The sequence below is a fragment of the Oncorhynchus keta genome, chromosome 2 (assembly GCF_023373465.1).
Source record: "Oncorhynchus keta strain PuntledgeMale-10-30-2019 chromosome 2, Oket_V2, whole genome shotgun sequence".
Taxonomy (NCBI): Eukaryota; Metazoa; Chordata; class Actinopteri; order Salmoniformes; family Salmonidae; genus Oncorhynchus; species Oncorhynchus keta.
Window position 1 is genome coordinate 1,317,003 of NC_068422.1, and position 26,166 is coordinate 1,343,168.

The 26,166-nt window shown below is 45.5% G+C and overlaps 1 protein-coding gene across 19 annotated transcripts in view; it reads left to right on the top strand.

Annotated features, from left to right (window-relative positions):
- Nucleotides 1-26,166, top strand: part of LOC118360900 (neurexin-1a-like) — an 819,333-nt gene that overhangs the window by 420,986 nt on the left and 372,181 nt on the right. For 2 of the 19 annotated variants that reach the window (XM_052470705.1, XM_052470714.1), the window contains exon 1: nt 23,468-24,668. The exons of 15 other annotated variants lie outside the window; for them this stretch is intronic. In XM_052470705.1, coding sequence (XP_052326665.1) covers nt 24,371-24,668 — 298 coding nt within the window. In that variant the 5' untranslated portion in view covers nt 23,468-24,370. Of the gene's footprint in view, nt 1-23,467; nt 24,669-26,166 lie in introns of those variants that run through there. 2 more of the 19 variants (XM_052470719.1, XM_052470724.1) reach the window with 2 other exon arrangements.

Genomic DNA, 26,166 nt, shown 5'->3' on the forward strand with positions numbered 1-26,166 from the left:
TCCATTCCTCCCTCCCTCCCTCTCTCCCTCCCTCTGTTTTCCTTCCCGTTTCCATCCCATCCTCCCTCCTTTCCATTCCTCCCTCCTTTCCATTCCTCCCTCCCTTTCCATTCCTCCCTCCTTTCCATCCTCCCTCCCTTTCCATTCCTCCTCCTCTGTTTTCCTTCCTTTTCCATCCCATCCTCCCCTTTTCCATCCTCCTCCCTTTCCATCCTCCCTCCTTTCCATTCCTCCCTCCCTTTCCATCCTCCCTCCCTTTCCATTCTCCCTCCCTCTGTTTTCCTTCCCTTTTCCATCCCGCCCCTTTCCATTCCTCCCTCCTTTCCATCCTCCTCCCTTTCCATTCCTCCCTCCCTCCCTTCTCCCTCCCTCTGTTTTCCTTCCCTTTTCCATCCCATCCTCCCCCTTTCCATCCTCCCTCCCTTTCCATTCCTCGCTCCCTCTGTTTTCCTTCCCTCTTCCATCCCATCCTCCCCCCTTTTCTCCCTCCCTTTCCATCCTCGCCCCCTTTCCATCCTCCCCCCTTTCCATTCCTCCCTCCCTTTCCATCCTCCCTCCCCTTTCCATTCCTCCCTCCCTCCCTTCTCCCTCCCTCTGTTTTCCTTCCTTTTCCATCCCATCCTCCCCCTTTCCATCCTCCCTCCCTTTCCATTCCTCGCTCCCTCTGTTTTCCTTCCCTCTTCCATCCCATCCTCCCCCTTTCCATTCCTCCCTCCCTTTCCATCCTCCCTCCCTTTCCATTCCTCCCTCCCTCCCTTCTCCCTCCCTCTGTTTTCCTTCCCTTTTCCATCCCATCCTCCCCCTTTCCATCCTCCCTCCTTTCCATTCCTCGCTCCCTCTGTTTTCCTTCCTCTTCCATCCCATCCTCCCCCCTTTCCATTCCTCCCCTCCTTTCCATCCTCCCTCCCTTTCCATTCCTCCCTCCCTCCCTTCTCCTCCCTCTGTTTTCCTTCCTTTTCCATCCCATCCTCCCTCCTTTCCATCCTCCCTCCCTTTCCATTCCTCCCTCCCTTTCCATTCCTCCCTCCCTCTGTTTTCCTTCCCTTTTCCATCCCATCCTCCCTCCCTTTCCATTCCTCCCCCCCTTTCCATCCTCTCTCCCTTTCCATTCCTCGCTCCCTCCCTTCTCCCTCCCTCTGTTTTCCTTCCCTTTTCCATCCCATCCTCCCTCCCTTTCCATCCTCCCTCCCTTTCCATTCCTCCCTCCCTTTCCATTCCTCCCTCCCTTTCCATCCTCCCTCCCTTCTCCCTCCCTCTGTTTTCCTTCCCTTTTCCATCCCATCCTCCCTCCCTTTCCATTCCTCGCTCCCTCTGTTTTCCTTCCCTTTTCCATCCCATCCTCCCTCCCTTTCCATTCCTCCCTCCCTCTGTTTTCCTTCCCTTTTCCATCCCATCCTCCCTCCCTTTCCATTCCTCCCTCCCTTTCCATTCCTCCCTCCATTTCCATCCTCCCTCCCTTTCCATTCCTCCCTCCCTCCATTCCATTCATTATTTCTGTGGTGAGTCCAGGAGAAAATATTAAAATATCCACAACATCACTCGAGTTAAAAGTCATATCTCTTTGCAAATAGTTAAATAGTTAAATTAAAACACAGTATCACATCCCCCTGGATGGCTCATTCAGGAGGCAGATGTGTTTTCTCTCTTTTTCTCCATCCATCTTTCCCTCCCTCCATCGATCCCTTCTCCTTTTCTTCTCCGTTTATCCTTTCAGTTTAATGGGAATAATTTCCAACACTTTGCCTTGGACAGACTGGTCTGATGACATCACCATCACACAGGATACGGCGCAGTGCCCCAGATTGGCCAGTGTTGTCACTGATCCACTCACTCACTGCCTGTGAGGACACACATGCTCACTCTCTCTCTCTCTCTCTCTCTCTCGCTCTCTCTCGCTCTCTCTCGCTCTCTCTCTCTCTCTCTCTCTCGCTCTCTCTCGCTCGCTCTCTCTTTCTCCACACTTCTAATTGCCAAGCCATCACCACTCATGAACGCAACTATCATCCTGCCAAAAATCATCTTAATTTCTCTTCTCACACATACAGTACTCATAGCTAACCACAGTCTATTCCCTCATTCACAGAGTTAGCTACCAGTTCCCTACTGGGGAAAAAGGAAGCAATCTCTATCTCTTTCTCTCTCTCCCTCAGTTATCACCAGCAGCCTAATTCTCTAAGTATTTTTTATCAGCTGATAGAGAATATACACAGTCATAGCCTCCTGTTTAATACCCAAGGCTCATAAAAGACCTCTCCAATGCCATGTCCAATAGCCGGTGTTTGAGAAAGAGAAGAGAAGAGGAATATATTCATTGTGTCTCCATATCTCTCCACTCTGTCTTCAAGTCAACATTTGAATGAGTATTGTATTTGGAACAACAACATATTCCTTCTTAGTTATGTCATTTAAAAATGCATGATTAAACTATTTGAATTTGCCTTAGAAAGAGTAGACTGTGGTGATGCATGATACAGGCTGGATATTAGCCAGTATGGTAGCTAGCTCTTTCCTGATACAGACTGTCTGGATATTAGCCAGTATGGTAGCTAGCTCTTTCCTGATACAGACTGTCTGGATAGTAGCCAGTATGGTAGCTAGCTCCTTCCTGATACTGACTGTCTGGATAGTAGCCAGTATGGTAGCTAGCTCCTTCCTGATACAGACTGTCTGGATAGTAGCCAGTATGGTAGCTAGCTCCTTCCTGATACAGGCTGGATATTAGCCAGTATGGTAGCTAGCTACTTCCTGATACTAACTGTCTGGATAGTAGCCAGTATGGTAGCTAGATCTTTCCTGACACAGACTGTCTGGATAGTAGCCAGTATGGTAGCTAGCTCTTTCCTGATACAGACTGTCTGGATAGTAGCCAGTAGGGTAGCTAGCTCTTTCCTGATACATACTGTCTGGATAGTAGCCAGTATGGTAGCTAGCTCCTTCCTGATACAGGCTATCTGGATATTAGCCAGTATGGTAGCTAGCTCTTTCCTGATACAGGCTATCTGGATATTAGCCAGTATGGTAGCTAGCTCTTTCCTGATACAGACTGTCTGGATAGTAGCCAGTATGGTAGCTAGCTCTTTCCTGATACATACTGTCTGGATAGTAGCCAGTATGGTAGCTAGCTCTTTCCTGATACAGACTGTCTGGATAGTAGCCAGTATGGTAGCTAGCTCCTTCCTGATACAGACTGTCTGGATAGTAGCCAGTATGGTAGCTAGCTCCTTCCTGATACAGGCTATCTGGATATTAGCCAGTATGGTAGCTAGCTCTTTCCTGATACAGACTGTCTGGATAGTAGCCAGTAGGGTAGCTAGCTCTTTCCTGATACATACTGTCTGGATAGTAGCCAGTATGGTAGCTAGCGCTTTCCTGATACAGGCTGGATATTAGCCAGTATGGTAGCTAGCTCTTTCCTGATACAGGCTGGATATTAGCCAGTATGGTAGCTAGCTCTTTCCTGATACAGGCTGGATATTAGCCAGTATGGTAGCTAGCTCTTTCCTGATACAGGCTGGATATTAGCCAGTATGGTAGCTAGCTCTTTCCTGATACAGGCTATCTGGATATTAGCCAGTATGGTAGCTAGCTCTTTCCTGATACAGACTGTCTGGATAGTAGCCAGTATGGTAGCTAGCTCTTTCCTGATACAGACTGTCTGGATAGTAGCCAGTATGGTAGCTAGCTCTTTCCTGATACAGACTGTCTGGATAGTAGCCAGTATGGTAGCTAGCTCTTTCCTGATACAGGCTGGATATTAGCCAGTATGGTAGCTAGCTCTTTCCTGCTACAGACTGTCTGGATAGTAGCCAGTATGGTAGCTAGCTCTTTCCTGATACAGACTGTCTGGATAGTAGCCAGTATGGTAGCTAGCTCTTTCCTGATACAGACTGTCTGGATAGTAGACAGTATGGTAGCTAGCTCTTTCCTGATACAGACTGTCTGGATAGTAGCCAGTATGGTAGCTAGCTCCTTTCTGATACAGACTGTCTGGATAGTAGCCAGTATGGTAGCTAGCTCCTTCCTGATACAGGCTGGATATTATCCAGTATGATAGCTATCTCTTTCCTGATACAGACTGTCTGGATAGTAGCCAGTATGGTAGCTAGCTCTTTCCTGATACAGACTGTCTGGATAGTAGCCAGTATGGTAGCTAGCTCTTTCCTGATACAGGCTGGATATTAGCCAGTATGGTAGCTAGCTCTTTCCTGATACAGGCTGGATATTAGCCAGTATGGTAGCTAGCTCTTTCCTGATACAGACTGTCTGGATAGTAGCCAGTATGGTAGCTAGCTCTTTCCTGATACAGGCTGGATATTAGCCAGTATGGTAGCTAGCTCTTTCCTGATACAGGCTGGATATTAGCCAGTATGGTAGCTAGCTCTTTCCTGATACAGACTGTCTGGATAGTAGCCAGTATGGTAGCTAGCTCTTTCCTGATACAGGCTGGATATTAGCCAGTATGGTAGCTAGCTCTTTCCTGATACAGGCTGGATATTAGCCAGTATGGTAGCTAGCTCTTTCCTGATACAGGCTATCTGGATAGTAGCCAGTATGGTAGCTAGCTCTTTCCTGATACAGACTGTCTGGATAGTAGCCAGTATGGTAGCTAGCTCTTTCCTGATACAGACTGTCTGGATAGTAGCCAGTATGGTAGCTAGCTCTTTCCTGATACAGTCTGGATAGTAGCCAGTATGGTAGCTAGCTCTTTCCTGATACAGACTGTCTGGATAGTAGCCAGTATGGTAGCTAGCTCTTTCCTGATACAGACTGTCTGGATAGTAGCCAGTATGGTAGCTAGCTCTTTCCTGATACAGGCTGGATATTAGCCAGTATGGTAGCTAGCTCTTTCCTGATACAGACTGTCTGGATAGTAGCCAGTATGGGAGCTAGCTCTTTCCTGATACAGGCTGGATATTAGCCAGTATGGTAGCTAGCTCTTTCCTGATACAGGCTGGATATTAGCCAGTATGGTAGCTAGCTCTTTCCTGATACAGGCTATCTGGATATTAGCCAGTATGGTAGCTAGCTCTTTCCTGATACAGACTGTCTGGATAGTAGCCAGTATGGTAGCTAGCTCTTTCCTGATACAGACTGTCTGGATAGTAGCCAGTATGGTAGCTAGCTCTTTCCTGATACAGACTGTCTGGATAGTAGCCAGTATGGTAGCTAGCTCTTTCCTGATACAGACTGTCTGGATAGTAGCCAGTATGGTAGCTAGCTCTTTCCTGATACAGGCTGGATATTAGCCAGTATGGTAGCTAGCTCTTTCCTGATACAGGCAATCTGGATATTAGCCAGTATGGTAGCTAGGTCTTTCCTGTTCTCTCATCCCTGTTTTCAACCTCTATGCCCCACGCAGAGTTTTTGATGTCTGTTCTCTTGTTCAACAGTGCTTTGGCATACAGCATGTGGTATAATAGTAGTACACACACACACACACACACACACACACACACACACACACACACACACACACACACACACACACACACACACACACACACACACACACACACACACACACACACACACACACACTGCAATGCTCCATTGAGCACCATTTGCATTGTCAACGGGACACTCCTGAGCTCTGTCACACCATGCGAGCAGCAGCACGTCGGATAATTTTACATAAAACATATGGTGTGTATTAATGCATGTGTATACATATCGTGCTTCCCAAATTGATCCCCTATTTCCTATGTAGTGCACTACTTTTGACCAGGGCCCATAGGGCTCTGTTCAAAAGTAGTGCAATATATAGGGAAAGGGTGGCATTTGGAACACAGTCATACAGAACTATGTGAATTTCATCATGCCAGAGTATAGAGTTCTCTGGCTATGGCATTGACTTCTCCTTTCTTTTCTTCTCTTCAACCTGTTCTCACCAGATGCTACAGCCCTTCAACTCAACATGTCTCCTCACAGCAGCGCAGCATGATTTCTTTCTGTTTAGTCAAGTGACTAAGATAACGTGGTTATGCACATGCATGTGATAGAAAAACGCATTACCCTAAGAAGCTACTCAATGTCAACTCTAGTCTACTGTCAATATAAGCAGGCATGCAGGTAACTGCCAAAATAAAGGACACACCAACATAAAGAGTCTTAATAGGGTGTTGGGTCACCACGACCCAGAACAACTTCAATGCAACTTGGCATATATTCTACAAATGTCTGGAACTTTCTTGGAGGGATGCGGCACAGTTCTTCCATGAGAAATTCCATCATTTGGTGGTTTGTTGATGGTGGTGGAAAACGCTGTCACAGGCGACACTCTAGAATATCCCATAAGTGTGTTCACTTGGGTTGAGATGAAGGTGATCACTGAGAATGGCTGTATTGGCATTTACCTTGCCCTCTAAGGGGTTGAGAGGACCTAACCCAGAGGACCTAACCCATGGCAGGAAAATGCATCCCACACCATAACAGAGCCGGAACAACCCTCCTTTACTCAATTGTTTCCTTTATATTAGCCGTACTGAATATATAGTATAAGCAATTTTAGCAGACACTTTTATCCAAAGTGACTTATGGTAGTGTGTGCATATTTTGTATGCGTGTCCCGAGCGTGAATCAAACCCATGAGCCTTGCCATTGCAAGGGCGATGCTCTACCAAATGAGCCACAAAGGACCAGACATCAAATCAAAGAATATTGGTTGCGTACACATATTTGCAGATGTTATCGCAGGTGTAGAAAAATGCTTGTGTTTCTAGCTCAAACAGTGCAGTAATACCTAGCAATGAAAAATAATACACAAAAAATTACATTTGTTTCAAGAAATTAACAATGTCGGAGACCGGAATATAAATATAGACTGAGTGTTCAAAACATTAGGAACCTCTGCTTTTTCCATTACTCATTTTGTGTGCCGTAACTGTTTATATTTAGGTGCAGGAGCTCCACAATACATTTGAGCTAATAATATTCAATGAGAGGAACAGGAGCTCAAGCAGTAGAACAGTTGAGGTGCCAGTACTCAGCTCCAGTGAGCTCCTGCCCAAGTCAAGCACCGGTAGTAGGTGCCAGTCGCACCGGTTTGAGTGTGTCAAGAACTGCAACACTGCTGGATTTTTCACACTCAATAGATTTTCATGTGTATCAAAAATGGTCCACCACCCAAAGGACATCCAGCCAACTTGCCACAACTGTGGAAAGCATTGGAGACAACATGGGCCAACATCCCTGTAGAATGCTTTCAAGACCTTGTAGAGTCCATGCCCCGACTAATTGAGGCTGTTTTGAGGTCTAAAAGGGGTGCAACTCAATATTAAGAAGGCATTCCTAATGTTTTGTACACTCAGCCATTCAATCTCCATAGACAAACATTGGCAGTAGAATGGCTCAGTGACTTTTCTGCCCTGCTAGAGCTGCCGCGGTCAACTGTAAGTGCTGTTATTGTTAAGTGGAAACGTCTAGGAGAAACAACGGCTCAGCCGCAAAGAGGTAGGCCACACAAGATCAAAGAACGGGTCCTTCGAGTGCTGAAGCGTGCAGTGCGCAGAAATCATCTGCCCTCAGTTGCAACACTCACTACCGAGTTCCAAACTGTCTCTGGGAGCAATGTCAGCACAATAACGCTTCGTCAAGAGCTTAATGAAATGGGTTTCCATGGCCCAGCATCCGCTTATAAGCCTAATATGACTGTGCGCAATACCGCTCGAAACTATGCGCAATGCCGCTCCATTGGACTCTGGAGAAGTCGAAACGCATTCTCTGTAGTGATGAATTACGTTTCATCACCTGGCAGTCCAACGGACAAATCTGGGTTTGGCAGATGCCAGGAGAACGCTAACTGCCCCAATGCATAATGGCAACCGTAAAGTTTGGTGGAGGAGGAATAATAATAGTCTGGGGCTGTTTTTCATGGTTCGGACTAGGCCACTTAGTTCAAGTGAAGGAAAATCTTAAAGCTACAGCATACAATGACATTGTAGACTATTCCGTGATTCCAACTTTGTGGCAAGAGTTTGGGGACGGCTCTTTCCTGTTTCAGCATGACAATGTCCACGAGCACAAAGCGATGTCCATACAGAAATGTTATGTCGAGATTCGTGTGGAAGAACTTGACTGGCCTGCACAGAGCCCTGACCTCAACCCCATCGAATTACCTTTGGGATTAATTGGAACCCTGACTGTGAGCCAGGCCTAATTGCCTGACTTCACTAATGCTCTTGTGGCTGAATGGAAGCGAGTCCCTGCAGGAATGTTCCAACATCTAGTGGAAATCATTCACATAAGAGTGGAGGATGTAATATAATCAAAGGGGGGACCAACTCAATATTAATGACCCTGATTTTGGAATGAGACGTTCGACAAGCAGGTGTCCACATACTTTTGGTCATATAGTTCTTTCGGAAAGTATTCAGACCCCTTGAATTTTCCACATTTTCTTACATTACAGCCTTATTCTAAAATGTATTAAATACCCCACGATGACAGAGAAAAGGCAGGTTTTTAGAAATATTTAATATATATATATATATATATATATATATATTTTTTTTTTTAAATGTAAATATCACATTTACATAAGTATTCAGACCTTTTACTTAGTACTTTGTTGAAGCACCTTTGGCAGCGATTACAGCATCAATTCTTCCTGGGTATGACGCTAGAAGCTTGGCTCACTTGTATATGGAGAGTTTCTCCCATTCTTCTCTGCAGATCCTCTCAAGCTCTGTCAGGTTGGATGGGGAGCGTTGCTGCACAGCTATTTTCATATCTCTCCAGAGATGTTCGATCGGGATCACGTCCTGGCTCTGGCTGGGCCACTCAAGGACAATCAGAGACTTGCCCCGGAGCCACTCCTGCATTGTGTTGGCTGTTTGCTTATGGTCATTGTCCTGTTGGATGGTGAACCTTCGCCCCAGTCAGAAGTCCTGAGCGCTCTGGAGCAGATTTTTATCAAAGATCTCTGTACTTTGCTCCATTCATCTTTGCCTCGATCCTGACTAGTCTCTCAGTCCCTGCCGCTGAAAGACATCCCCAGAGCATGATGCTGCCACCACCATGCTTCACCGTACGGATGGTGGCAGGTTTCCTCCAGATGTGACACTTGGCATTCAGGTCAAATAGTTCAATCTTGGTGTTCATCAGACCAGAGAATCTTGTTTCTCATGGTCTGAGAGTCTTTAGGTGCCTTTTGGAAAACTCCAAGCAGGCTGTCATGTGCCTTTTACTGAGGAGTGGCTTCCGTCTGGTCACTCCACCATAAAGGCCAGATTGGTAGAGTGCTGCAGAGATGGTTGTCCTTCTGGAAGGGTCTTGCATCGCAACAGAGGAACTTTAGAGCTCTGTCAGAGTGACCATTGGGTTCTTGGTCACTTCCCTGACCAAGGTCCTTCGACCTTGATTGCTCAGTTTGGTCGGGCGGCCAGCTCTAGGAAGAGTCTTGGTGGTTCCAAACTACTTCCATTTAAGAATGATGGAATCCGCTGTGTTCTTGGGGACCTTCAATTCTGCAGACATATTTTGGTCCCCTTCCCCAGACCTGTGCCTCGACACAATGCTGTCTCTGAGTTCTACGGACAATTCCTTCTACCTCATGGCTTGGTTCTTGTTCCAACATATATTGACAGGTGTGTGCCTTTCCAAATCATGTCCAATCGCATTGAATTTACCACAGATGGACTCCAGTCAAGCTATAGAAATGTCTCAAGGATGATCAATGGAAACAGGATGCACCTGAGCTCAATTTCGAATCTCATTGCAAGGGGTCTGAATACTTATGGCAATAAGGTATTACTGTTTTTTATTTTTAAAACATTTGCAAACATTCTATAAACCTGGTTTTACTTTCTCATTATGGGATATTTTTGGGCTGTAACTTAACAAAATGTGGAAAAAGTCAAGGGATCTGAATACTTTCCAAAGGCACTGTATATCTACCATTTTATATATATATATATAATGGTGTTCATAGACAATATGGACAGTATGTGAATAGAACAGTCCTGTACAGCAGTAGTTATATAGGATGAGCCAATACAGTATATACGAATAAAGTGGCTAAAACAGTATGTAAACATTATTAATGTGACCAGTGTTCAACGACTATGTACATAGGCAGCAGTCTCTAAGGTGCAGGGTAGAGTACCGGGTAGTAGCCTTCTAGTAACAGTGATTAAGGTTCAGGGCAGGGTACTGGGTGAAGGCCAGCTAGTGGTGACTGTATAACATGACATAGAGATAGATTCTGTTTCACAATCTCTCGGTCCAAGCTTTGATGCACCTGTACTGTCCGAGGTTCTTGATACATTTTTAGATGGTAGTGGTGTGAACAGGCCGTGGCTCGGGTGGCTGAGCTCCTTCGTGATCTTTTAGATGGTAGTGGTGTGAACAGGCCGTGGCTCGGGTGGCTGAGCTCCTTCGTGATCTTTTAGATGGTAGTGGTGTGAACAGGCCGTGGCTCGGGTGGCTGAGCTGCTTCATGATCTTTTAGATGGTAGTGGTGTGAACAGGCCGTGGCTCGGGTGGCTGAGCTGCTTCATGATCTTTTAGATGGTAGTGGTGTGAACAGGCCGTGGCTCGGGTGGCTAAGATGCTTCATGATCTTTTAGATGGTAGTGGGGTGAACAGGCCGTGGCTCGGGTGGCTGAAGTTCTTGATGATGGTCTTGTCCTTCCTGTAGGTGCTGTAGATGTCCAGGGAGTACCAAGTGGTCATACAAGCTGACAGGATGCTCTCAGTGGTTAGTCCTAGGGGCCAAGCCACATTTCTTTAGCCTCGTGAGGTTCAAGAGACTCTTTTGTGCTGTCTGAAGGGGCATGTTATCAGGGATTCTCTAACACCTGCTCTCTCCCTCCTCTCCTCTACCCATTACATTTACATTTACATTTAAGTCATTTAGCAGACGCTCTTATCCAGAGCGACTTACAAATTGGTGCATTCACCTTATGACATCCAGTGGAACAGTCACTTTACAATAGTGCATCGAAATCTTTTAAGGGGGGTGAGAAGGATTACTTTATCCTATCCTAGGTATTCCTTAAAGAGGTGGGGTTTCAGGTGTCTCCGGAAGGTGGTGATTGACTCCGCTGTCCTGGCGTCATGAGGGAGTTTGTTCCACCATTGGGGGCCAGAGCAGCGAACAGTTTTGACTGGGCTGAGCGGGAACTGTACTTCCTCAGTGGTAGGGAGGCGAGCAGGCCAGAGGTGGATGAATGCAGTGCCCTTGTTTGGGTGTAGGGCCTGATCAGAGCCTGGAGGTACTGAGGTGCCGTTCCCCTCACAGCTCCGTAGGCAAGCACCATGGTCTTGTAGCGGTTGCGAGCTTCAACTGGAAGCCAGTGGAGAGAGCGGAGGAGCGGGGTGACGTGAGAGAACGTGGGAAGGTTGAACACCAGACGGGCTGCGGCGTTCTGGATGAGTTGTAGGGGTTTAATGGCACAGGCAGGGAGCCCAGCCAACAGCGAGTTGCAGTAATCCAGACGGGAGATGACAAGTGTCTGGATTAGGACCTGCGCCGCTTCCTGTGTGAGGCAGGGTCGTACTCTGCGGATGTTGTAGAGCATGAACCTACAGGAACGGGCCACCGCCTTGATGTTAGTTGAGAACGACAGGGTTACCCCTCTAACACCTACTCTCTCCCTCCTCTCCTCTCCTCTACCCCTCCACCTCCTACGCTCTCCCTCCTCTCCTCTACCCCTCCACCTCCTACTCTCTCCCTCCTCTCCTCTACCCCTCTAACACCTACTCTCTCCTTCCTCTCCTCTACCCCTCTAACACCTACTCTCTCCCTCCTCTCCTCTACCCCTCTAACACCTACTCTCTCCCTCCTCTCCTCTACCCCTCTACCACCTACTCTCTCCCTCCTCTCCTCTACCCCTCTAACACCTACTCTCTCCCTCCTCTCCTCTACCCCTCTAACACCTACTCTCTCCCTCCTCTCCTCTACCCCTCTACCACCTACTCTCTCCCTCCTCTCCTCTACCCCTCTAACACCTACTCTCTCCCTCCTCTCCTCTACCCCTCTAACACCTAACCACCTACTCTCTCCCTCCTCTCCTCTACCCCTCTAACACCTACCACCTAACACCTCTCTCTCCTCCTCTCCTCTACCCCTCTACCACCTACTCTCTCCCTCCTCTCCTCTACCCCTCTAACACCTACTCTCCCTCCCTCCTCTCCTCTACCCCTCTACCACCTACTCTCTCCCTCCTCCTCTCCTCTACCCCTCTAACACCTACTCTCTCCCTCCTCTCCTCTACCCCTCTACCACCTACTCTCTCCCTCCTCTCCTCTACCCCTCTAACACCTACTCTCTCCTCTCCTCTACCCCTCTAACACCTCCCTCCTCTACCCCTCTAACACCTACTCTCTCCTCTCCCTCCTCTCCTCTCTCTCCCCCCTCTACCACCTACTCTCTCCCTCCTCTCCTCTACCCCTCTAACACCTACTCTCTCCCTCTCTCCTCTACCCCTCTAACACCTCCTCTCCTCTCCTCTACCCTCTAACACCTACTCTCTCCCTTCCTCCTCTCCCTCTAACACCCTCTCCCCACTCTACCCCTCTAACACCCTCCTCCTCTCCTCTACCCCTCTAACACCTACTCTCTCCCTCCTCTCCTCTACCCCTCTACCACCTACTCTCTCCCTCCTCTCCTCTACCCCTCTAACACCTACTCTCTCCCTCCTCTCCTCTACCCCTCTAACACCTACTCTCTCCCTCCTCTCCTCTATCTGACTAGAGCTTTTCTATGGGCCTTTCTCTCTTTTTTCCTCTGTTCTTCTTTCCTATACCTGGCTCTTTCCTCTGTGCAATAATAGCATCGTCTTGGTCTTAGAGACACAAAGAAAATAGATACAAATAAGGGTTTGTTTTTCTCTCCGTCTGACAGTCTTCTGACGCAAGTGAAAAGGTGTGATCGTTTTTGAGCATAGTATAGTCAAGCACAGGTGTCAAGCACTGTGCTTAAAAACATACTTTTCTACCACATCCTGTGTGACCATGACAATGGAACAACAGAGCACAGCTGATATCTTGGTGTATGAGGTCACACAGGGCTATAGTGAGACTACTTTGAGCTCCCGAGTGGCGCAGCAGTCTAAGGCACTGCATCTCAGTGCTAGAGGTGTCACTACAGACACCCTGATTCAGCGGTCTAAGGCACTGCATCTCAGTGCTAGAGGTGTCACTACAGACACCCTGGTTCAGCGGTCTGAGGCACTGCATCTCAGTGCTAGAGGTGTCTCTACAGACACCCTGGTTCAGAGGTCTGAGGCACTGCATCTCAGTGCTAGAGGTGTCACTACAGACACCCTGGTTCAGCGGTCTAAGGCACTGCATCTCAGTGCTAGAGGCATCACTACAGACACCCTGGTTCAGTGGTCTGAGGCACTGCATCTCAGTGCTAGAGGTGTCCCTACAGACACCCTGGTTCAGTGGTCTGAGGCACTGCATCTCAGTGCTAGAGGTGTCACTACAGACACCCTGGTTCAGCGGTCTAAGGCACTGCATCTCAGTGCTAGAGGCATCTCTACAGACACCCTGGTTCAGCGGTCTGAGGCACTGCATCTCAGTGCTAGAGGCATCACTACAGACACCCTGGTTCAGAGGTCTGAGGCACTGCATCTCAGTGCTAGAGGCATCTCTACAGACACCCTGGTTCAGCGGTCTGAGGCACTGCATCTCAGTGCTAGAGGTGTCACTACAGACACCCTGATTCAGCGGTCTAAGGCACTGCATCTCAGTGCTAGAGGTGTCACTACAGACACCCTGGTTCAGCGGTCTAAGGCACTGCATCTCAGTGCTAGAGGTGTCACTACAGACACCCTGGTTTGAATCCATGCTGGAGTCCCATTGGCCCAGCGTAGTCTGGGTTATTTGGTGTAGGCTATTATTGTAAATAAGAATTTGTTCTTAACTGAAAAAACTAAGTAACGGGAAATGTTTGGTTGACAGGGCTCTTTCTCTCTATATTTCCTCTGCTTTCTGTGGAAGAGTTAATATGCCCCTTCTCTTTCCCCAGTATCTTGAGAGGTTTACTGGAGCAGAAATAGGTACTCGTCTAAGAATTACTGACATAGTGTAATACTGCTTATCCTCTCACAGGGAGATATGATGTGTCCCAAATGGCACCACATTCCCATTATTGTGCACTACTTTTGGCCATAGGGTGCCCATTTGGGACACAAACAGAGGCATTCTATGAACACATATTTTCAAATCTACACAAACGATGTCATCGCAGTACTTCTATGTTGCCACATGGTGGCACCATGTAACAAGTAACATATATAAAACCTGACCTAGGTGTGGTCTCTACACACCTCACCTGAATCAGTTTGTGTCATTCTGTTTAGAACACCCAATCAGACCTCAACAATGTGTGATGTATAGCAGGTATCACACTTGTTAGACATAATTTGTCACCAATTGTTGATGTTGCCATGAAAAAGTTTACCTGTGAGTTGGGATTTAGGGAGTTAGTCTCGTGTCCTTGTGAAGCATGCAGGCCTGATAGATTGCCTTATTAGCTGGAATTATGCAGATTGCAGCCCTGCTAATTATTATTAAACACAAACACACATACACACACACAAACACACACACATATGCACAAACACATGCATGCGCACACACACACTTAATTAATTAATACTGATCATAATTAGGGTAAACAAATTCAACAAGAGCAGTACTCAGTTTCACGGGTTGCAAATGAGGAAGGATGGAGCTCCGGGGGAGGTTGTGTATAGCTGATTCAGTAACACCAGGTGGCTACCCTGATGAACTCTTTGTCTTATCCCAGTTCACCTATTTACTTATCGTCTTGCCTACACCTAGCCAACAGTTTTTTTTTATTATTTGAGAAAAAAATATTCCATTATATTTGGAACGGAAAGCCAGACAAAATTACACAGGCCTATTTGTATAATGAATTCAGAGGGCAGAAATGATTCATAAACATTGAAGTATTAGACCTCTCACTAAACGTTTCAGTCATACAAAAGTTATATAAAACCAAACTGTTTCTCGAGCAAATTCTCTTTATTCAGATTACAACCTCTCACTTTTGGTTATTTGAAAAGGAAATCATCTCCCAAATATTGCTATTTTTAAAACAAGCCATAGAATGTTGGTTGCAATTTCAATTTAATCCTCCAGAAGAGACAGAACAAATAATACAACACATATTGTGGTTAAACTCAAATACACTTATTGATAAAAAAAAAACATACATTTTTGATCAAAATGAAATAAAAAGTATAATCTTCATAAATGATATCATAAATAGGACTGGTGGAGTTATGTCACACATGCAGCTAATGAAAACATATGGAAATGCCTGCTCTACTCAAAAATAAACCAACTAATTGCAGCATTACCACAAACATGGAAGAGGAAAGTGGAAGGGGGAAAAGTAAGGAACTTGTCTGTCGGCAAAAGACCATAATTGGTTAAAGAAAATTGTAATAAATAAAAAAGTAAACCAGTTTAATTTAAGCACCAAAAACTGTACAGCCGTGACATATAAATTGCAAAATAGTTGGGAAGAGGTTTATGAACTGATATGCAAAACGACGCCGGATTCAAAGCTCAGTTTAAATTATTATACAAAATTCTTGTAACCAATAGAAATAAGCAATTAAGGCCAGAGGAGTTGTGGTATATGGCCAATATACCACGGCTAAGCTGTTCTTAGGCATGGACACACAACTGGACACAGCCCTTATCCGTAGTATACTTGCCTTATATAACAAACCCCAGAGGAGCCTTATTGCTATTATAAACTGGTTACCAACATAAATAGAGCAGTAAAACTAAATGTTTAGTCATACCTGTGGTATACTGTCTGATATACCACGGCTGTCAGCCAATCAGCATTCAGGGCTCGAACCACCCAGTTTATAATGTTATTTATATGGGGGATACAACCTTCAGCTCTGCAGATTTTGCTGCAAAGAGAAAGAATCATTAGATCATTTGTTTTGGTACTGTCCATATGTAGCTTGTTTTTTGTCACAGGTCCAGGAATGGCTGAAAAATTGCAATATTTACCTGGAGTTAACCCTGCAGATAGCACTGCTAGGTGACTTGAAAAGTCATAGTCAATCGATCAATGATATTATAATACTTTTAGCAAAAATATGTACTTTCTGTTTACAATCTGTAGAAACAATGAGAATAGAAACGTTGAAAACGTTTGTGAAGCTTCACAGCACAGTTGAAAAATATATGGCAAAGGGGAGTCTAAAATGGATGGTGTTAAGTGATAAATGGGAGGGGTTGAATGGAGCTGAAGGGTGGGACTAATAACAACAAATAATAACAAGATAACTAATATAAAACATACTGAGTCCGTAAAACATATATCGGTTAAGAACTTTAGTGAAAGAGCAGTTCGAAAGATATGGCAAATAGAAATCAAACCAGATGGACATCAGAATTGTTGTGTTTGTTTTAAATCCTATATCCTCAGTCATCTATCCTCTATTCCCTATCCCCTATCCCCTATCATCTGTCCCTTATCCCCTATCCCCTATCCTCTATCCCAGTGGTTCTTAACCCGGGTTCGATCGAACCCCAGGGGTTCGGTGAGTCAGTCTCAGGGGTTCGGCGGAGGTCAAGACACACATCCGACTCATATGATTAGTGATGACACGCCCCGCTTGGCCATCATTGGCTGCAAGTGAACACGCTACATCACTTGGCCTATCTGTGCTGCAGGGAATTTGAGCAATTCTAGTCTAGCACCGGCAAAACTAAAAGAACACTTCCTTAAGCTGCATGGAGATGGAAAATACAAGAACACAACACTCGCTGAATTTGAGGTGAAGAGAGACAGATTCGATGAAAAGGCTACTCTGCCTGTTCTCGGCTTTGTACCCATCAACAAACTGATCCTCACAGCATCGTACGAAGTTGCTTACCTGATCGCAACGCAGGGCAAACCACACAACATTGGTGAAACACTCATAAAACCAGCTGTGTTGAAGATGGCGAATATCATGCTGGGAAAAGAGGCTGAAGTTAAGTTATCCCAAATTCCTCTTTCAAATGACACCATCAGAGACAGAATAGAGGACATGAGCAAAGACATCTTGGCTCAAGTAGTTGCAGATCTGATTTCAAGCCCGGCAAAATCCAGCTTGCTGTATTCGTGCTCTATGTGAATGACGCCGTGATAAAGATTTTTTATTTTGTAAGCCTCAACAACTAAGGCAGCCGATGTGAAGAAACTTGTGGATGACTTCTTTAAAGACAACAAACTTTTGTGGGATATGGTTTCTGCAGTTTGTTCGGACGGAGCTCCAGTCATGCTGGGAAGAAAGTCTGGTTTTGGTAACACATCATTGTTATGCATTGTATTCTGCACAGGCATGCATTGGCAACAAAAACCTTGCCTCCAAAACTGGTAGAAGTATTAAAAATTGTAGTGGAATGCGTGAACTATGTGCGAACTAGTGCTCGGAGGCACCACATCTTCAGTGAGCTGTGTAAAGAAATGGGCTCTGAATTCAAGGTACTTCTGTACCATTCTAACGTTCAGTGGTTATCCCGGGGACAGGTGCTGAATCGTGTTTTTGCCGTGCATGTGGAATTAGCCCTGTTTTTGCAAGAGCACCAACATTGTCATGCAGCAGATTGCTTCACAAATTCTGAGTTCATTGTCATTTTAGTGTACATGGCTGATATCTTCGCAGCTCTGAATCATCTCAATCAACAGAAGCAGGGTGGTGGAGTCAACATCATCGAAGCAGAGGAAAACCTGAAGGCTTTTCAAAAAAAGCTACCGTTATGGAAACGACGAACAGAGAACGATAACTTCGCAAACTTTCCCCTGCTGGACGACTGTGTAAGTAAGATCAAAGATGTATCTGGAATCGGAGACATTTCTGTACCCGCAGAACTGAAGCAAGCAATTGCCACGCACTTAGATGAGCTTGCAAAGTCTCTCGATGGATACTTCCCTACAAGAGAGTCATATCCAGCATGGGTGAGACAGCCGTTCACGTTTAGTGTTGAGACAACAGATGTCAATGATGATTACCTCGATGAAATCATTGAAATTCAGCAGAGCCAGGTTCAACAGCAACTCTTCAAAACAACAACGCTTTCAACATTTTGGTGTCAACAAATGGTAACGTACCCTGTTATTGCTAAGAAAGCTCTGGAGATTTTCATACCGTTTGTTACAACATATCTTTGCCCGCAATCCTTTTCGAGGATGCTGGACATAAAAACGAAGAAAAGGAACAGACTTTGTTGCGAAAATGACATGAGAGTGCCACGCATTTCTGAACTGGTCTCTGAAAGGCAACAGCAGAAGTCACACTGATTTGCAGTAAATATTCATTATTATGTTTTTGTGTGAAAATCATGTTTTGATGATTTTGTTCTTTGAACACAGAGATGTTGATGCATGGTTAATTTTGTGCACCAGTCAAATATATACCTATATTTTGAATTTGAAAATATCATATTTTATTTTTCCAATTAAGAAGGGTTCGGTGAATGCGCATATGAAACTGGTGGGGTTCAATACCTCCAACAAGGTTAAGAAGCACTGCTCTATCCCCTATCCTCTATTCCCGATCCCCTATCCTCTCTCCTCTATCATCTGTCCCTTATCCTCTATCCCCTATCCTATATCCCCTATCCTCTATCCCCTATCCTCTATCCCATATCCTCTATCCTCTATCCCATATCCTCTATTCCCGATCCCCTATCCTCTATTCCCGATCCCCCATCCCCTATCCTCTCTCATCTATCATCTGTCCCTTATCCTCTATCCCTTATCCTCTATCCCCTATCCTCTATTCCCGATCCCCTATCCCCTTTCCTCTATTCCCGATCCCCTATCCCCTATCCTCTATCCCATATCCTCTCTCCTCTATCATCTGTCCCTTATCCTCTATCCCCTATCCTCTAGCCCCTATCCTCTATCCCATATCCTCTCTCCTCCATCATCTGTCCCTTATCCTCTATCCCCAACCCCACCTCCCATATCCCCTATCATATCTCCTCTATCCCCATACCCCCTATCATCTATGCCCCATCTTCTCGCCTCTCCTGTCTCATGTCTCCTCTCTTGCCTCTTCTCTCCTCTGTCCCATATTCTCTCTCCTCTACTCTTTATACTCTCTCTGCTATAGTCTCTCCTCTATCCCTTATCCTCTCTCCTCTCTTGTTTCTTCTCTCCTCTGTCCCATATTCTCTCTCCTCTACTCTTTATACTCTCTCTGCTATAGTCTCTCCTCTATCCCATATCCTCTCTCCTCTCTTGTCTCTTCTCTCCTCTGTCACATATTCTCTCTCATCTACCCTCTATTCTCTCTCTGCTATAGTCTTCTCTCTCTGCTATAGTCGTCTAGCCTCTCTCCTCTCCTTTGTCCTCTATCTTCCTCTCTCCTATTTTCTACTCTCTGCTATCTCTCCTCTCATCTCTCCTCTCCTCTCTCCTCTCCTCTCTACTCTCTACTCTCTCCTCTAGTCTATCATCTCACTGCTTCCCAGCTCAGCCTCACAGTAGCACCGCTGTTAGGCTCTTCTTTCCCTTCGGCTGTGAAAGAATACCACAGTGGTCCAAAGAGGATGACATCCAAATGAACAGCCACCGTGAAAACAGGACCGAGCATCACAAAGCATTAGTATAGGATCCCAAGGAGTGAATGTGGGACATTGAGCTGAGCCTTTAGCCTGTTTAGTTATTTAATTCTGGACCAACTGAGCACAGAGCTGAGCCTTTATCCTGTTTAGTTATTTAATGCTGGATCAACTGAGCACAGAGCTGAGCCTTTATCCTGTTTGGTTATTTAATGCTGGATCAACTGAGCGCAGAGCTGAGCCTTTATCCTGTTTAGTTATTTAATGCTGGATCAACTGAGCGCAGAGCTGAGCCTTTATCCTGTTTGGTTATTTAATGCTGGATCAACTGAGCGCAGAGCTGAGCCTTTAACCTGTTTAGTTATTTAATGCTGGATCAACTGAGCGCAGAGCTGCGCCTTTAACCTGTTTAGTTATTTAATGCTGGATCAACTGAGCGCAGAGCTGAGCCTTTATCCTGTTTAGTTCTTTAGTCCTGGACAAACTGAGCACAGAGCTGACCCTTTAACCTGTTTAGTTCTTTAGTCCTGGACATACTGAGCACAGAGCTGAGCCTTTATCCTGTTTAGTTATTTAGTCCTGGACAAACTGAGCACAGAGCTGAGCCTTTATCCTGTTTAGTTCTTTAGTCCTGGACATACTGAGCACAGAGCTGAGCCTTTATCCTGTTTAGTTCTTTAGTCCTGGACAAACTGAGCACAGAGCTGAGCCTTTAACCTGTTTAGTTCTTTAGTCCTGGACAAACTGAGCACAGAGCAGAGCTGAGCCTTTATCCTGTTTAGTTCTTTAGTCCTGCACAAACTGAGCACAGAGCTGAGCCTTTATCCTGTTTAGTTCTTTAGTCCTGCACAAACTGAGCACAGAGCTGAGCCTTTAACCTGTTTAGTTCTTTAGTCCTGGACATACTGAGCACAGAGCTGAGCCTTTATCCTGTTTAGTTATTTAGTCCTGGACAAACTGAGCACAGAGCTGAGCCTTTATCCTGTTTAGTTCTTTAGTCCTGGACATACTGAGCACAGAGCTGAGCCTTTATCCTGTTTAGTTCTTTAGTCCTGGCTGGACAAACTGAGCACAGAGCTGAGCCTTTAACCTGTTTAGTTCTTTAGTCCTGGACAAACTGAGCACAGAGCTGAGCCTTTATCCTGTTTAGTTCTTTAGTCCTGCACAAACTGAGCACAGAGCTGAGCCTTTATCCTGTTTAGTTCTTTAGTCCTGCACAAACTGAGCACAGAGCTGAGCCTTTAACCTGTTTAGTTCTTTAATCCTGGACATACTGAGCACTGAGAAGTGCTGAGTACTGAGCAAGACACACTAAGCATAGACACTGCATCATTGAACATCACAGAGTAGCACTGTGTACAGGGCCATGGGTCTGTTGTGCGGTGGCTATCATCAGTCGGAGCTTTATGTCTACGTGTTCTCTGTACCTCCTTAACCCTCATGCACTCCATTCCACTCTCAGTATTACTCTCCTCTCTGTGCTGTGCTGCACAGTGCTGTTATAGCTCTCATAATTTATCTCTGATGTGTTAGCTCATTGTTAGCTCTGTCTTAGCTATGTATTAGCTATCTGGTGAGGTAATTTGTGGTTCTTTGTTAGCTCTGTGTTAGCTCTCTGGTGAGGAAATTAATGGCTCTGTGTTAGCTCTGTGGTGAGGGAATTAATGGTTCTGTGTTAGCTCTGTGTTAACTCTCTGGTGAGGGAATTAATGGTTCTCTGTTAGCTCTGAATTATACCTGAGTTAGCTTTGTGTTAGCTCTCTTGTGAGGGAATGCATGGTTCTGTGTTAGCTCTGTATTAGCTCTGTGTTAGCGCTCAGGTGAGGGAATGAATGGATATGTGTTAGTGTTGTGTTAGCACTCTGGTGAGGGAATTAATGGTTCTTTGTTAGCACTGTGTTAGCTATTTGTGATGGAAGGAATTGTTCTCTGTTAGCTCTGTATTAGCTCTGTGTTAGCTCTCTGGTGAGGGAATGAATGGCTCTGTGTTAGCTCTGTGTTAGCTATCTTGTGATGGAATGAATGGTTCTCTGTTAGCTCTGTATTAGCTCTGTGTTAGCTCTCTGGTGAGGGAATGAATGGCTCTGTGTTAGCTCTGTGTTAACTATCTTGTGATGGAATGAATGGTTCTCTGTTAGCTCTGTATTAGCTCCGTGTTAGCTCTCTGGTGAGAGAATGAATGGCTCTGTGTTGGCTCTTTGTTAGGTCTCTGGTAAGGGAATGAATGACTCTGTGGTAGCTCTGTGTTAACTCTCTGGTGAGGGAATGAATGGCTCTGTATTAGCTCTGTGTTAGCTCTCTGGTGAGGGAATTATTGACTCTGTTTTAGTCTGTGTTAACTCTCTGGTGAGGCATTGAATGGATCTGTGTTAACTCTGTGTTAGCTCTCTGGTGAGGGAGTGAATGGATCTGTTTTAGTCTGTGTTAGCTCTCTGGTGAGGGAGTGAATGGATCTGTGTTAACTCTGTGTTAGCTCTCTGGTGAGGGAGTGAATGGATCTGTTTTAGTCTGTGTTAACTCTCTGGTGAGGGAGTGAATCGATCTGTTTTAGTCTGTGTTAACTCTCTGGTGAAGAAGTGAATTGTTATCTGTTAGCTCTGTGTTAGCTCTCTGGTGAGGGAGTGAATGGATCTGTTTTAGTCTGTGTTAGCTCTCTGGTGAGGGAGTGAATGGATCTGTGTTAGCTCTGTGTTAGCTCTCTGGTGAAGAAGTGAATTGTTATCTGTTAGCTCTGTGTTAACTCTCTGGTGAGGGAGTGAATGGATCTGTTTTAGTCTGTGTTAACTCTCTGGTGAGGGAGTGAATGGATCTGTTTTAGTCTGTGTTAGTTCTCTGGTGAGGGAGTGAATGGATCTGTGTTAGCTCTGTGTTAGCTCTCTGGTGAAGAAGTGAATTGTTATCTGTTAGCTCTGTGTTAGCTCTCTGGTGAGGGAGTGAATGGATCTGTTTTAGTCTGTGTTAACTCTCTGGTGAGGGAATGAATCGATCTGTTTTAGTCTGTGTTAACTCTCTGGTGAAGAAGTGAATTGTTATCTGTTAGCTCTGTGTTAGCTCTCTGGTGTGGGATTGAATTACCCTGTGTTAACTGTCTGAGGGAATGAATGTGTTTTTATCAGCCAGGCAAGCAAGGCTGACTTCAGCACCCTCCCTGTGGACAGCTCTCCACCTTTTGCCAAGCTATGTGTGTGATCCACATCCTTCCTTCAGTGGCATACCCCATTTCCCTAATGTTTGGCTGGGGCTGCAGATGGTCTGGAAATTGTAGTGTGATCTCAGAGTAAAGGAGAAAAGAGAGCAGATTCATTTTTTATTTTGTTCCCTTTGAAGCTAGAGCGTGGATATGTGTGGATGGGGTTGTTAAAGAGCTCCGTGATTGGCTGCTGAGAAGCCATCTGGCCGGCCAGCCAAAACAGCTAGGACTCCCCTGGATGGGAACCGTTGGACTGTCGGACCGTACTGCTAGGATCTTATTGTCTTTCTCTACATGACCGCTCTGATACTCTTCACCACTCCACCCAGAGAGAGAGAGAGATAAAGAGGGCGAGAGAGAGGAGAGAGGGAAATAACTTGAACAAAATCCAGCCTGAATAGATGTATCTTTCCCTGCTTTGTGTTGCTCTGGCTTCCATTCACTGCACATCAGATTGTTGGTCCGCGTAGCAGTTGATAGAAAGAAAGAAAGAGAGAACGAGAGACGGAGCCCCTCATCCCCTGCTTATTTTTCACCCAAGTAGGCTCTTCTTCTGCAATGCACTCTGGCTCCACTGATTCGCTGTGTGGAGCCTGGTAATTTGCATAGACTCTCCCCCTCCTGCTCCACGGCTGGCTGTCGGAGCTCCCCCCCCCCCTTCCTCCCTCTCTTCCTCCCTGTCTCTCTCTCTCTCTCCCTCTCCTTCAATTGTGCACGCATGTCTTGCTGAAACTGTGCTCGCTCGCAGTTTCTCAGCCTGAGTGTGTGAGTGGCTCCGTAATGCAGACCAGCCGCTCTCTCTCAGGTGCTGCCGCGTTGTTGCCTCTCCACTGAGTCTTGCAGAGAGTGTAGAGGGAACCTCTAGGAGCGTGTCTTGATACCCGTCGCAGGTGCAACCATTATAGTGCCATCCTCTCAACGTTGCAGCTGCTGCCCACCACCACAGGCAAATGAGAAAGCGTTACTTCGGATTCACTCGAAATCTTTTGGACATCCTCTGAAAACATACAGGAGGGACATACAGGAGGGACATAAAGGAGGGTAAACTTGGAAGGAGGGAATGTTATATTTGCTTTGATGAAGAAGCAGATTTTGAAACTCTATATATGTGGTGTTTTTTTACCTCAGATTCCGAGTTTGAAAAATCGATGTGGATTTTCTGGAGTATTCTCATTTTTGGAGGGGAGAAAGTATGCATTTGATTCTGTGAGCTCTTCTTCGCAGAAGAAAGAGTGAGCAAAAAGGAGAGAGAGTGCGAGCGAGGAAGTGTGTTAGGGGAATTGGAGCAGTGTGGGATTTCTTAGACCCTGTTTGAGGAGTGTGTCCTAATTTCATGAGTGCATATTTCTTCCTTCTCTCTCATTCTTTCCACAATGATTGATCATACTTCTACCACAGTCCCCTTGGGATCCATGCAGATTTCCTAAACTACCGGAAAAACAGCAAGAAAGTTCTCTATTCTCTTCTCCATCTCATTGACTCTTTTCTGCAGTGGATTGTCTGTGGATTTGTTGGTCAGTCTGCAGTTTTTGCAGGGCACTAAGGGGACTATGGGCCGTCGGGCTCATCACTAAGGTCCCAAATCTTGATACTCAACTTTCCTTGCTGGCCTCTCAGGGAATCATGTTGGGAGGCTGGAGGACACAGCAATCCCCCACCCCCCCACCCTCGAGGCCCAGGCAGGAGCCCCTCTGCTGGGACTTGACCTCGTCTGTCTTCCTTGTCCGCTTGGTTCTCTGGATGACTGCTCTAGCCCTGGGGTGTGTGGCCGGATCGGGTCCTGACTCGGGGCCACCAGGGGGGGCCACAGGAGCAGTGGAGGGCCTCCACCACATTCACCTCAACCATGGGGGCAAGCGTCACCATTCCGTGCCTATTGCCCTCCATAGATGGCCTGCCGCCTTGCTACGAGCAGGCCACAGTAAGTATCCTTGTACTCTGACCATAAACACAGCGCTCTGCTCTGTATGCCAATTAGCAGAGGCTTTTATCCAAAGCCATTTAAAATAGTGTGTCCATACATTTTTCTATGGGTGGCCCCAGCAGGAATCGAACCCATGATCCTGACAGTGCAAGCTCTACTAACTTAGGCATACAGAACCACAATGAATGACACATGCCGTCACCATCTCCCTAAGCTCTTTGGGGGAGTTTAATTTGGGTCCCTGAAGGCTCTTTCTACTTCTTACAGCCCAATTACTGGGATGAACTAGTTGTTTATTGAATATGTATTATATTTTTGGTCAATATATTTATATATGTATAATATATATTTTGGTTTTATTTGGTGCTCAGCTTTTTGTATTTCACGTGCCACTACAGCTGATTGTATATGGTTTTATTGTGGTACCTTGCAGCTCTTTTCATCATAATCAAGTCCAGGTTCTGGCGTGAGCTACTTGTCTATTGGAAACATCATTGATTTAATTTGCAGCAATACAATAATTATAGTTTCCTTGAATCGTTTACTGTAGCCTACTTCATCTGTCCCTCTATTCCATTTTTATGTCTCTTTCTCTCCATCTCTCTCTGACGTAGTTAAACTCCATCCCTCCATCCCTCTTTTGTCTGCCTCGGCATAGTTCCTTCCCTCCCTCCATAGCGTCTCAGATTAGCCCTATCCCTCTCTCCAGATGTCTGTGGTGCGGCGGCCACAGCCAGATTAGACAGGATTACAGTATATGTGGCGTGGCGTGGCGTGGCGTCGTCGAAACATTCACTGCTGGCCCCTTTGGCCGATAGAGAGTGTGTAGATATTGCACTCAAGTAGACATGATGAACTAAACTAAATGGTTCAACGTAATGCCACAAAGGGTTTTATTGTTATTTTCACCATAGAGGTTTCTCCTTTTTGGTTCTATAAAGCACCATGCTCATAAGGTTCTAAATAGAACCCGTATGGTCCTACAAAGAACCCTTGCCTAAGGTTCTATTAAGAACCATTAAAAAGGTTCTATAAACTGTGCGACCAAAAAGAGTTCTGCTACGGTTACAACCCTTTTTGGTGCCTTCAGAAGTATTCATACCCCTTGACTTATTCAAATTTTTTTTGTGGTACAGCCTACATTCAAAATGTATTAAATATACTTTTTTTCTCACCCATCTACACACAATACCCCCCTGTTGTTCCTTGTAGAGAATCTGTTAATCGATGTGTGTGTATGGGCTAATCACAGAAAGACCTAAAAATAATCAGCAAATATTATTTTTATATTTTTTGGAGATACTTGAAATGGTCTTAAAAATCTAAATCAAATAGCAAAATGATCCTTGGTGTGACCTAAGGAGTGGATCATTTTATAAAAAAATTGCCTAAAATGACACAAATCGAACTGCTCAGGACCTGAAGCAAGGATATGCATATTCTTGATACTGTTTGAAAGGAAACACTTAGACATTTGTGAAAATGTGAAATGAAT